Raw genomic sequence first — 11668 nt, forward strand, 5'->3', positions numbered from 1 at the left:
GAGTCTAAAGTTGTGACTGCAAGGTATCTCATCATCATTTTCTCACCGTCATACAGATTAGGCTCGACTATAGCAGAATACAAAGCCCTACAGCGAGAGAATCAGACTGCGAAGAAGAGAGAGGTGTACATAGAATTCAAAGCCATGAATCCCCAACCACTGCCTTATACCAGCCAATTCGCGCTTTTCGTCTGCCCGAATCCTCTACGCGGGAAACCCTCATATACTCATACAGTAGCTCCGAGTTGGACAGGTAACAGCGGAGCAGCATTTGGGTGTCTTCAAGCGCCCTGTCTGGAATCACGTCGCCGAGCAGGATGATCCTCATGGAGGGACGATAAAGGCGGAATTTTGTAAGGGGGTAAAGTGCGGAGCGGGAATCGGTGGTAGTGGGTCGAGATGATCTGGCCGGGAAGGAGACCTCCACGAGTCGTGTTTTTGCATGAGGGATGGCGCGTTTGCAAGTCACGAGGCAGTTGTATCGATCGCGTATGTAGACCAGAGTATCGGCGGGGGTGCTTCGTTGGGGAGCAAAGCTGAGGCTGCTAGTTATGCCGCTGGATGCGTCTTTTCTAAAGAGCATCTGTCTGCACGATGACGGGATCACACTTAGGGACACGAGTTTTCGCATGCAGTACAGCAGCCGGTGAGATGGCTTTAAGCGATTCCAATATCGCCACCAGTTTCGGTATTGCGAGTTGGGTAGGATTCGGAGACGTTTGGGAGTGTAAGGCGTGGTAGGTAGCGAAATCGTCGACAATGATGACCTTGGTAGTTGTATCGGAGCAGGCTACTTGTTGGCTGGTGCACGAGATTATGGCCAAGTTAAATAGTGCATTCCAACACATTCAAGGAAGACTGACACCTGATATATGGACCACAGCAAGAATTCGTGTGTATGCAAGGTACTGGCATGAATCATGATTCAAGTCTGGGTGACGCTCTGTACCCCCACGTGACTGATCAATGGACCCCGGTATGCGGCTGTCACTTGCTGACTCGTGGAGGTCTCCCTATTCCGTCAGATCATTGACACTGCTTCCGACCCACTGCAATTGACTCCCGCTTTACGAAATGGCTCGTCCTACCTCGCTACGAAATCCCGCACTTGCCACACTGGACATCCCTCTATTGGCACTGTGCTGGGATCTGCAACGGGCGCCGCCAGGATCATCCTCATGGGCCATGCAGCCTCACTTGATTCTGGACAGGGCGCATCAATGGCCTTCGAAGATGCCCAAATGCTCGGCCTGCTGCTCCACCATTACCTGCCCCACTGCTCAAAGTTAGATGTGAATCCCCGGGGGCGGAATTTGAACCGGTGCTTCACTTTGACCACCTGATAAGCGCCTGTGCATTACATTGCACATACGACCATGATACTCAACGACGAGGGCACTACATTCGTTGCCAGCAGCGCACTTCTCCCGATAGATCTGTCCTGGGAGCAAATCAATCACGACGAAGAAGAATCCGCTGTACGAGCTCAGATTCAGACTCTAATTCGCGATGTTCCTTATCCTTGGAGATCCGTGGAGTTGATATCACCATCGGTGGAAATGATAGTTATGGATGTACTGCAGCGGGTATGTTTGTTGTAGAGTTATCAACAGCAATGAAGGATCTAATGAATTATCAGGGGCTGAATGATGCATCTTACCCCAATGGATATCGTACGACCTACATAAAATGTCTTCTAGCCCTGAGCAAGGCCCGGAATATTGTACCCTCATCCTTTTTTTCTCGAGATGTGACTAGAGAAGGAACAAACCCCGTCGGTGGCGGCGGCTATGCAGTAAGCGTTCATTCTATTCTTGGTTAATGATTCTGGTCTATGCACAGTCTTCCTGGTAGGACATTTGGAAAGGGCATCTTCATGATACTCAAGTCTGCTTGAAGGCCCTTCGGGTAAACCTCCCCGAAAAGACTCGGGCGAAGCTTCTCCGAGTGAGTCGTGGAGATACTAAGCTAAACTATGTCTTGACTGCTTCAGGACTTTTGCCTGGAAGCTCTTGTATGGAGGCAACTCCGCCATCCTAATATCCTTCCCTTCTTAGGAGTCAGCAAAGACCTTTTCGCTCCCAGTTATTGCCTGATATCTCCCTGGATGGTCAATGGAAATATCATGTTTTACCTCGAAGCCCATCCTGATCATGATCGCCTTACATCGGTAAGCCAGACGTTGTGTGTGAATTGGTGAGAGCTGAGGTTGTCTTTCCCTAGCTAATTCAGGTTGCCGAAGGGATGAAATATCTACATAATCATGATCCTCCTATAGTGCACGCCGACATTCGTGGGGTGCGTTTGGTCTATTTTCGCCGTGCCCCCTCAGTGACACGGACTTCTTTTAGGCAAATATTCTTGTCACGGATGATCGGTGTTGTTGTCTGGCTGATTTTGACCTTTCACTGTTCGTGGAATCACAGGCTCTCGATAACTCTTCTAGGATAAGCAACGGAAGTATCCGCTGGCTAGCTCCCGAGTATATGGATTCAACACTATTTGACCAATCATACCTCACCGCTAGGGATATCTATGCCTATGGATGCACTGTTATTGAGGTAAGGCCAGCAGCTCACCATCGCCACACTCTTGACATTATTTCCAAGATATTTACCGGCAAGCCACCTTTTAGTGACATCAAGAATGAAGCTGGTGTTGTACACGAGGTCGTGACGAAGCGAAGTCATCCACCATGACCACCCTTAAATGTTTTTCCAGACGATAAACTATGGTCACTTGTCACGGCGTGTCTCACAAGTATTTCAAGTCGGCGTCCGGACGCGAAACAAGTTTTAGCAACCCTGTTACAAACAAACGACGAATCCGATGAATTGAAATCAGTTATCATCGCTGATTTTTTGGAAATGGAGTCACGCATCCGCTTAGGTAACTGGACCAGGATGAATGCTGATAATCCCATCCTCATCGAGGAATCATCCTGCCGCCCCTGGAAAATTGCCGATGATTTGGAGTTACACCGCCACCGCTGGATAAATCCCGATGCTCCCATCCTCATTGAGAAAGGATCCCTCCGCCGCCGCCGTGGGAAAATTGCCAATAATTCGAAACCATCCCGCCGCCGCCGAAACGCGTCGCCCTCATCTAGCAGTGATAATAATGAACTGTGAGATTCTCATGATATCCCTCCTTCATGATTCCCTTCTCACCTATGCCCCAGGCCGTCTTCCAGCTCATCTCTCTTAACAGAGCCTTCGGGACCCAACGATGACGCGTTCTTTATCCCCTGGCCGGACTGGCAGAAAGAAGCCACTATGGCAGGGGTTTCGTATCAGGAAGCCTCTTTAGACGTCTGCGAAAATGTTCTTCATCAAGTCTCCCCCCCAGATCTTGTACAATGCGAAGGATCACCCTCTACACCCTCTACCTCAGACACCGAGGGCGAGGCCACCCCCACACCTCAAAACCTATCTACCCAGACCACACCTTCCAATGGCAAGTGCCGTCGATCATCGAGCCCACCCTCTCCTGGCAGTCACTCTACGAGCCCAACTGTCCACACAAAACCCGAAAGCATACGCCCCGACCCTTCGCAAACAAATGAAGGGACTGATATTCATCGTGCGAAACGCGTTCGAATGGGGGAACCTGCAGATGAGGACGTACTTACTTCACCGCCAGGCAAGATACCGACCCCTTGATTGAAGGCGTCATCCCTCGTCCCGGTGGCGATGCAGGAAGCGAATCGTATCAATATTGATGCAACGATTTCTCCTCCCTTTTTTCTCTCCCTGTGCTTTTCTATCAAGTCATTCTCGCCATCGCAATTCATTCCACTTGTTGTACCACCATATTTGGTGCTTGCTTTATTGTGTTTTCGTTTTGATCATCGTTACGCTTCCTTGCTTTACTACAAACAACTTACTGAAAGCTTGCTGTAGATTACATGATAATTGGTTTTGCCTATTGAGATGGGTTGTTCACTAAACATTTACTCCTGCTCAATAATTCCATCATGCAGATGTCTGGTATGAAGTCCCGGTAAGTCCGTTTGGAAGGTGTATCTCCGTACTACATCAATGCATTGGCACCAGCAAGAATACATATCAAGCAAAGGACTAGAGAGGAAGACTCTGAATATGCAGGCGCGCTCATGGGGCTCGAAACAGCAGGACATGGGGTTGGAATTGCTCTCAAACCAGTTCCTTCGCTACACTCACATCACTCGGTCATACCCACTCTTCCCAGGAACCATCCCCGCCTTTACCAAAAAACCTCCTCAAATTATCCGCCAACTCCGATGTGCCACAAAGTGACCTCCATGAGCGTGTTCGGATATGAACTTGAGGTTACCTATCGCTTGGTTCAAGCTACGCTTATCCTAACAGCCTCATACAGTCCAAAGGCCCATGCTGAGCATTTCAGATGTTCTGAGGTTGAGACCTTGAGGTACGAAGACAAGGGTGGAGGAATCGGAAGATCCCGACCACCATGGCCGTCAAAAACACCTCATTTTGGTCCAGGGAGGAAAAATTGCCGTCGAGGAAAGAACGAAAACGAGGAAGGAATACGCCCAAGTGACGAAGATGCTGGGGAATGGGCGGTGAGAGGTGCAGCACTTTGATGGGGGAGAAGCGACCAGCCCATAATGAGTGAAAAAGTCCGTCTCTTTCTTACCTCCCTCACCTTTCCCCCCGTTCTACCACACCATCCGCCGCATTGAACTCTCAAGCACGGAATGCGCTTGGCGTTGCTCCGTTTTGATTTCAGAAAACCTAGTAGGGGGGTGCGGTGAGATGGCTGTTGGGGGGGATTCCGATGCTGCTACAGATTTCGGTATTGGGTGTCCGTAGACTTTGATAGAGACGTTCGAGGGCAAATAGTGCAAGACATGGTAGGTAGCGAGACTAGTGATACCACCGCCAGCGAGGTGCGCAGGCTACTTATTGGCGCATGGAATTATGGTGGAGGTGATTAAAGAAGAGTGTGACGCTGAGCATTGAGCTATGTTTCGACGGACTGTCGTCTGTTATACGAGAGAGTTGGTCGGGTTTCGGGGAGCGATTCACCGTTGCTGTTCCTTGCAGTGGGGTCTTTGGCTAGAGGCTCTACCTATAGGGCTGCGGATATGCTTGGTGCTCTACGATGCGGACATAAGATAGGCGAGGAGGTGGCGGACGACGTGGTGCTCAGCAGGTTTGCAAGGTACAGTCTGCACCAGGGTGTATATCAATATGTGGTGGACATTTCAGAAAAAGTCTATCGTACGAGATAATGTTACAACACTCGCTCTAATCATTCATCAAGTCGTAGCTACGAGGTACTTAGCTACCTCCTTCTCGACATCGTATAAATGAGTCGGGTTCAGCCAGAGCAGAACACGAAGTGGGAGATGACCTGCATCGACAAAATTAGAACGGAAAAAGAAGAGCTAGGGGAGCGTACACATGATCCAAAGAAATAAATCTCTAACTGCCGCCTTGAACCGGCTAATCTCACGTTTCCCTTCTGCCTGGCGTCGTCCTATTCTAAGGATCCTGCCCACACGGGGAATTCGCATATCCTCGTAGGCCTTGGCGACTTTGGGAAGTGGATCGGAGTGAGGGAGGTAATGGCGGAGCAGCAGGCCGAGCATTTGGGCGTCTTCAAAGGCCATCGACGCGCCTTGTCCAGAATCAGGTGAGGCTGCATGGGCTGCATCGCCCATGAGGATGATCCTGGCAGCGCCTGTTGCAGGTCCTAGCAAGGTGCCGTGGAGGGAAGTCCAGTATGGTAAGTGCGGGATTTCGTAACGGGGTAGGACGAGCCATTTGGTGAAGCGAGAGTCGGTGGTAGTGGGTTGGGACGCGGCATCGATAATCTGACGGAATGCACCGGTGTAGGGAGACCTCCACGAATCGTGTTTTTGGATGAGGATGGCGCGTATGTCTTCTGAGGGCAAGTCACGGGACGGAGGCGTATCGATCTCGTATGTCGACCAGAACATCACTTGCTGTTGGTTGACTGGGGTGCTTGCAGGCAAGGAAAGAGCGTAACCAAAGAACCCGTTGCGACTGAATGTCATTGCTGCTTGGTCAGCCTTGATTCCGCGTTGAAGGGCAGGCGTGAGTGACGCGAAGGGTGCGAAGCCGCCGACACCAGTTAGACCGCTGAATGTATGGTTAGGAAAGTACAGGAAACGAAAAACAAAACGTACTCGTATCGTGCTTGGTAGGCCTCTTTGCCAATGAGCGCCTGTCTGCATACACTCTTGACGCCGTCAGCGCCAACGACGAGGTCGCATGTTTCTACCATGCCATCTTCAAAGACAACTTGAGCAGCGTCCGTCGTCTCCTTCACCTCCACCACCTTTCTCCCCCACTCTGCTACGCCATCCGGGATTTCCAACAGCAGACTCTCGTGTACCGATGCTCTGGGGAGCAGAATCCTATCATCTACACTTCTAAGCTGGCCTAGCGTGGTTCCGTTTTCGTTTCGGATGACAAAGTACGGACATACATTTCCGTGTGCTCTCAGGTAGAGTACGGATGCGGGTGAGATGGCGTTGAGTGCGCGGAGACCGTTGGGGACGATGCCGATACCGCCGCCGATGCCCGATGTTACTGTGTTCGGACTCGGGTAGGATTCGTAGACTTTGATGGTGGTGTTGGAAGGTAGGTATGTGTGCAGAGCGTGGTAGGTTGCGAGGCCGCCGATACCGCCGCCGACGATGATGACTTTCATGGTGAAAGGTAGACTCGCTAGCCAGTCGACGTTCACAAGCTTATACCTCTTAATGCAAATTCCTTATACGGTTGTTTGGTTATTTGGTGTAGCTTGACATGTTTTGACGTAGAGAGGTGAGCTTGTGAACGGACTGGGAAATACCCCAACGTTTTAGAGGGTCACGGTTTTTGTGACGCGGGACTTAGAAAAATTTCATGCCTTCTCCGTTGTATCTCGTCCCCAGTGACCACCACATACCTTCTGCTACTAAATTACATCGACAATGCTTAGTATACCTTGTCTTCTCATGTTATAATACTCTGGGGTGCAATAAATCGATCGTTACTGGGACTTCGAATCTGGCATACAGAGCCCCCGCCGCTAGCTCAAGGGAACAATGACATCATAGCTCTCTTAGTAGAGCAGTGCTTTCAAGGGAACTGGGATAATAAATTGGCAGTAGAGTGATTGCATCTTTATAAATAAAGTGAAATCTACTTGCTTGAAGTCAGGCCTAAAGGGAGGAGAAGGAGAAATGGCAGAAATGGCGGTGAGTAAGTAAATTTTTTCTAAGTCCCAAGTCACAAAAAGCGTGACCCTCTAAAACGTTGGGGTATTGCCCAGCCGCTTTCGCCCAAATGTGATAACGCAGCCACGTGGGCGAAACGCCGGCTGGTAAACGAGCCTAGGTGAAAGGTTATTTAGGCTCCCAGAAGCTCCCACCAAACTTTGTCCAGCAAAAATCCGAAAATCGGACCTCAAACGACTTTTGGGGCTCAAAATATGCTAACTCGGGCAAAGTCGCTTCTTCGGGCCTCCCGGGCCGGAGTCCCGTTCGGAACCGGCCGTCTGATTCTGCTATATCCGCCAGCACCGAGGTCCGTCTTTACCTATGACTACAAATTTTCATTGGAATTTTCCTGGAAAATATTGCGGAGAGGAGTCCGAAATCCAAATCGAGACTGATATCGGCTCAGATGTCAGGGCGATGGCGTCAGCGCCAGCCCAAAATATGCTAACATCCGGACAAAGTTCGACGTTGTTCGACGACGTTTGGACCCAAGATATGCTAACTGCGGACAAAGTTTTTGCATTTTTTGGGCCTAAAATATGCTAAAATCCGGACAAAGTTTGGCGGGAGCTTCTGGGGGCCTGGTTATTTCTGGTACGTAATATGTACAAAGCTGTGATACAATCTATTTGATATACTAGACAATGAATACTCCGTCCCCCAGCGACGTCTCGTCAGTCGGAACCTGTTCTTGCCCACAAAATGTGACATGTCCTGCCTTTCTAGCAAATAGTGGAGGGATACGAGGCTTTGGACCTTTCCCTGCGGGTCGCGAATCCGCTGTGGTAGAGGCATCCACAGGTGGTGCAGGTATTCGACGCGACGTTTTACAACGAGTGCAAGTGTACACCATGAGATGTCCACGAGACCGTGATTCTAGACGATATTCAGCAATGCACCACAGCAAAGATGGACATACGCGCACTCTTCACTCGTATCGAGACTGTAGATCCTGGCACGAGAACAGTATCGCATCCCTTACAGATCGTTCGCTTGACAGATGGATCCCTTCCTGCGCCGTTAGACCCAAAACATAAATTATCCTAGGAAGACGCACATATTAACAGTCGTCTTTTGGCCTACAATCTTCATGGAAGACACATAGCTGCGGGAGAGATCGCTGATGGTGACTCTCTTCTGCTTTTTCTTTTGTGGAGGTGAGACGCCATCAAGATATACGCTAGCTTGATACAGGAAATGGAGACGTTGGATGATGTCTCTGTTGGGCACGTTGTTGGGATTCGGCGCCTCGTCTTTTGACTTTTTGGCCATAGTGGTAAGTAGGGAAGGCCGGACCGAGGTGAATTCCAAGATATCACTAAATATCGATGATGGTGTTTGCTTGAAAGTCACGGACCTCAACCAACACCCAGCGTACACATTTAATTACAACAGAGTACTAATCAAACAACAAATTTCTTGAAAGCCTCGTAGCATTGCAGGATAACACGTCGATTAGCAAGGTGTCTCATGCCCTCGCTGAACCTGCGATTGGGACGTGGGATATCAGGGACATGCCCAGTGACGATGGTTGGAGCAAGTGGGGACCGTCCGAATTCAACACATACAGCCAGTTGTCGGGTGACTGGGATCTTGAAGAAAGTGGGAGATGTTCCGACCATGATTATACCGGGGATGACCTGAGTCTAAAATGAACAAAGGAGCGCTCACGATAGTTAGTGAAATACATACCCTGCTGTCCAATGTAGTAAGTCCCACCTCTCGCCTTTGAGCATTACCGACCTGAAACGCGGCTATGGCCCCGGCAACGAGTCGAGCATGCCCGTCGCCCTGGCCCAACTGTTTATCCTCTTGGACAAGGAGGATAACATCGTCCGTATCCCGATCAAGGATGCACACATCAAGTAAAGAATACTTGGACTCCCTGCAGATGAAGAACCGCAACTTTTTGCGTGTGCGAATGGCTCGAGGACGATGGATATATCTAAAGGAGTGGGAAAGCGCTACAAAAAAATCATCGACTGCCGAATCCTCCGGGTCGGAGGGTAGAATTGCGAGTTCGAGTTGTGCGAGGAGGTTGTAGGACGCATTGATCGGCGGTAGGCGCCGTGAGGATCTCTTGGTGAACGGAGGGTGCTGGTAAGGCTGTTTCGTCAAAGAATGTTAGAGCATCCTGGAAAGTGATGCTGATGTTATACGCATTCAGGTCGTTGCTTGTCCATTCGTTTCCGGCTTTGGATGAGCGAGTGATGTTGGCCATGATAAAATGCGTTGGGTTTTGGTGGTTGGTACTGGCACAAAGTCCCAATCAGTGGCGACTTTCAGGAACAGCCTGGTCCACAGCCCTGACATGATAAGCCATGCGTCGTGAAGCTTGAAGAGCTTGATTCCTTCACGAACTTCCAAAAGCATAAATGATAGTAAGCAAAGATTCGGAATGGGGATGTAATACAGGCAGGTATTAAAAGACACGGAGCACATCATAAGATGGTGGTCGTGAGTGGAGGTTTTTGTCGTGCTTACGACACAGCCACTGATGCTTGACATTCGCGTCCATGGAGGATCCAGCTCCGACCACCAACACCAACCACCTTAAATCATGGGACTCAGTCCTCAAAACCTTCTTCCAAGAAACAGGTCTCATCCAAGCTCTACGCGGTTTCGAACTCGACATGCTTGTCCTGAACCCTGCCTGGGAACGAGAAACCATGCCTGGTGCTCTGGAGAGGCTTATTGAGAATATCAAGGTAAGTACACCTATTTACTAGGGTTACTCGTTGTGTTCATACATGCAGCATTCACCTGAACCAGAACCAGATACACTGGACGACCGCAAGGCAACGTATACAGACGACCTACCACCGCCGAGCACCGTCACGAAATCCATCCCACAGTACCTGAGCCGCAACCGCGCTCGAAACGACGCATCTAATCGCGCAGAGTTTCTTTGTCCCACATCCGAAACGTCCTGTGCCAGGACAGATGCTAAAACGTTGGACCGTGACTCGCAGATGAAATACGATATAGCTAAAAACGATGACGGGCCGCTGCGGAGAACGACGAAGAAGGGGAAAGAGGAAAAGGGAAAGCAAAAGACTGACGAGGAGAGTCCGGCTATCTTTGAGCGAATTGCAAACGTTGAGTCTCATCTAGCGGTGCATTACGGTGTGTACCTAACCACACTTTCTCTGACCGCGTCTCTCAATGTCTAGCAGTACCTTCTCCTCCGGCAAACCTACTAGCAAGAATAAAATTTCTCGAGGAACACATCATTCGGCTGGAGAAGGAATACCCGCCATGGGCTGCCCTTCATTTCAATCAGCTAAGGCGAAACGTAGGTGTTTTCTCTCAGTCGCCTAATTGTATCTCTGAGTGTACGAGTCTAGTGGCCACCTCCACCGCCTTCCACGCCAATTATCGTACCACATCACTTGCGGACTCACGAACAAGGAGCATCTACCACGCCGCAGGCTGCAGGTGGGGCTAAAGGCAAGTCGAGTCTTACCCGAGCTGTTATGGAGAGACTCGAGGTGGAGAAAGCGATGAAGGATCTTGAAAGTAAGAAAGCAGGATAACATTAATAAGCTAGAATAATGATAATTCGGGAGCCTAGCAGGCTGTTAGTGTGAAATGGTAACAGACTCGGGGAAAGGGTCTCACCAAGCCTCTCGTCTCGAAAGCAAGCCAGTCTCCCGTCCCGGTAGGCAGCAGCCCCATTGATCGACACTTTCCACAGTCCCCACCGCCAGTGTCAACATATTGCATAACACGTATACGATCTTTTGCAGGGGAAGGGTCGTCAGTGATTTTGGTGGTGCCTGTCGATGGTGCGAATTGAACAAATGCTGCTGGGAGTCAGTAGCGTGTCCTGCACTATATGGCTATGGGAGACGCACCCTCGTTAATCCCAGCGATGTTCTTGAATGGTGTCCATAAGAGCATGGCGACGATGCCCATGCTGAATATCTGTACTCCCCCGCCGGACATGTAGAGCATGAAGGCTTGCATTGGGAGTGACTTTGCGGGAGCGATGGCCATGTCCCATGCTCGGCGCTCTTTGAGCTGGTCGTAGGCTGCTGTCGAGGCGATAGATGACTTGGATGGGCCTTTGGACTGTATGAGGCTGTTAGGATAAGCTTGACTTGAGGGCGGGTAGACGTACAGTGGTAAGGGATCTGGAGAAACCGGGAGGAGAGGGCAGTTGGCGATATTTGGAAGAACCTTCCAAGGACGCGAAATCGAGTGTTTTCGACGGCATGATAGTGGTCGAGGTGGAGGTGTCCGGCCCGAGTTCCGATGGTTACTTTGTAACTTCAACCTCGGAAATTCTCAGAGATCGTCATCTTGGCGCCAGATGCGGGCCATTATTCTTCCTTGGTGCTTCATCGTGAGTAAAGGAATATCTACAATGTGATACGTTTCTTACAAAATACAATAGACCATATGACTGCTTCTTTATAACATAACCAA

At 50.0% G+C, this 11668-nt stretch overlaps 7 protein-coding genes across 7 annotated transcripts; 3 read left to right on the forward strand and 4 right to left on the reverse strand.

The window, feature by feature from the left end:
- The first annotated feature begins 1030 nt into the window (after window positions 1-1030).
- On the forward strand, window positions 1031-2783 carry EV420DRAFT_1061456 (kinase-like domain-containing protein). The gene is made up of 7 exons (XM_060465573.1): window positions 1031-1586; window positions 1640-1795; window positions 1855-1947; window positions 1994-2170; window positions 2224-2298; window positions 2352-2561; window positions 2610-2783. Exons 1-7 carry the CDS (start codon window positions 1377-1379, stop codon window positions 2697-2699), a joined length of 1011 nt encoding a protein of 336 aa, XP_060335853.1. The 5' UTR covers window positions 1031-1376; the 3' UTR covers window positions 2700-2783.
- On the forward strand, window positions 2594-3837 carry EV420DRAFT_1061630 (uncharacterized protein). Its single transcript, XM_060465575.1, has 2 exons — window positions 2594-3127; window positions 3182-3837. The coding sequence occupies exons 1-2, from the start codon at window positions 2868-2870 to the stop codon at window positions 3660-3662; spliced, it is 741 nt and encodes a 246-aa protein (XP_060335854.1). The 5' UTR covers window positions 2594-2867; the 3' UTR covers window positions 3663-3837.
- A 1555-nt stretch (window positions 3838-5392) lies between these two features.
- Window positions 5393-6684, reverse strand: EV420DRAFT_1618490 (uncharacterized protein; the record flags this gene model as incomplete). The annotated part of the gene is made up of 2 exons (XM_060475347.1): window positions 5393-6110; window positions 6158-6684. 2 exons carry the CDS (start codon window positions 6682-6684, stop codon window positions 5393-5395), a joined length of 1245 nt encoding a protein of 414 aa, XP_060335855.1.
- A 1144-nt stretch (window positions 6685-7828) lies between these two features.
- On the reverse strand, window positions 7829-8630 carry EV420DRAFT_1061923 (RNAse P Rpr2/Rpp21/SNM1 subunit domain-containing protein). The gene is made up of 3 exons (XM_060465576.1): window positions 8295-8630; window positions 8163-8245; window positions 7829-8113 (listed from the first exon to the last, which is right to left on the reverse strand). Exons 1-3 carry the CDS (start codon window positions 8507-8509, stop codon window positions 7875-7877), a joined length of 537 nt encoding a protein of 178 aa, XP_060335856.1. The 5' UTR covers window positions 8510-8630; the 3' UTR covers window positions 7829-7874.
- A 10-nt stretch (window positions 8631-8640) lies between these two features.
- Window positions 8641-9458, reverse strand: EV420DRAFT_1476132 (uncharacterized protein; the record flags this gene model as incomplete). The annotated part of the gene is given in 3 exon segments (XM_060469309.1): window positions 8641-8883; window positions 8930-9201; window positions 9221-9458. 3 exon segments carry the CDS (start codon window positions 9456-9458, stop codon window positions 8641-8643), a joined length of 753 nt encoding a protein of 250 aa, XP_060335857.1.
- A 295-nt stretch (window positions 9459-9753) lies between these two features.
- Window positions 9754-10850, forward strand: EV420DRAFT_1745013 (uncharacterized protein; the record flags this gene model as incomplete). The annotated part of the gene is made up of 4 exons (XM_060480112.1): window positions 9754-9945; window positions 9994-10363; window positions 10414-10532; window positions 10585-10850. The coding sequence occupies 4 exons, from the start codon at window positions 9754-9756 to the stop codon at window positions 10771-10773; spliced, it is 870 nt and encodes a 289-aa protein (XP_060335858.1). The 3' UTR covers window positions 10774-10850.
- Window positions 10414-11481, reverse strand: EV420DRAFT_1517994 (DUF1077-domain-containing protein). The gene is made up of 4 exons (XM_060472037.1): window positions 11361-11481; window positions 11095-11311; window positions 10859-11043; window positions 10414-10807 (listed from the first exon to the last, which is right to left on the reverse strand). Exons 1-4 carry the CDS (start codon window positions 11454-11456, stop codon window positions 10784-10786), a joined length of 522 nt encoding a protein of 173 aa, XP_060335859.1. The 5' UTR covers window positions 11457-11481; the 3' UTR covers window positions 10414-10783.
- Between the last annotated feature and the right edge of the window lie 187 nt (window positions 11482-11668).

Source organism: Desarmillaria tabescens (genome assembly GCF_030435595.1).
Source record: "Desarmillaria tabescens strain CCBAS 213 chromosome Unknown EV420scaffold_6, whole genome shotgun sequence".
In the NCBI taxonomy this organism is placed as follows: domain Eukaryota; kingdom Fungi; phylum Basidiomycota; class Agaricomycetes; order Agaricales; family Physalacriaceae; genus Desarmillaria; species Desarmillaria tabescens.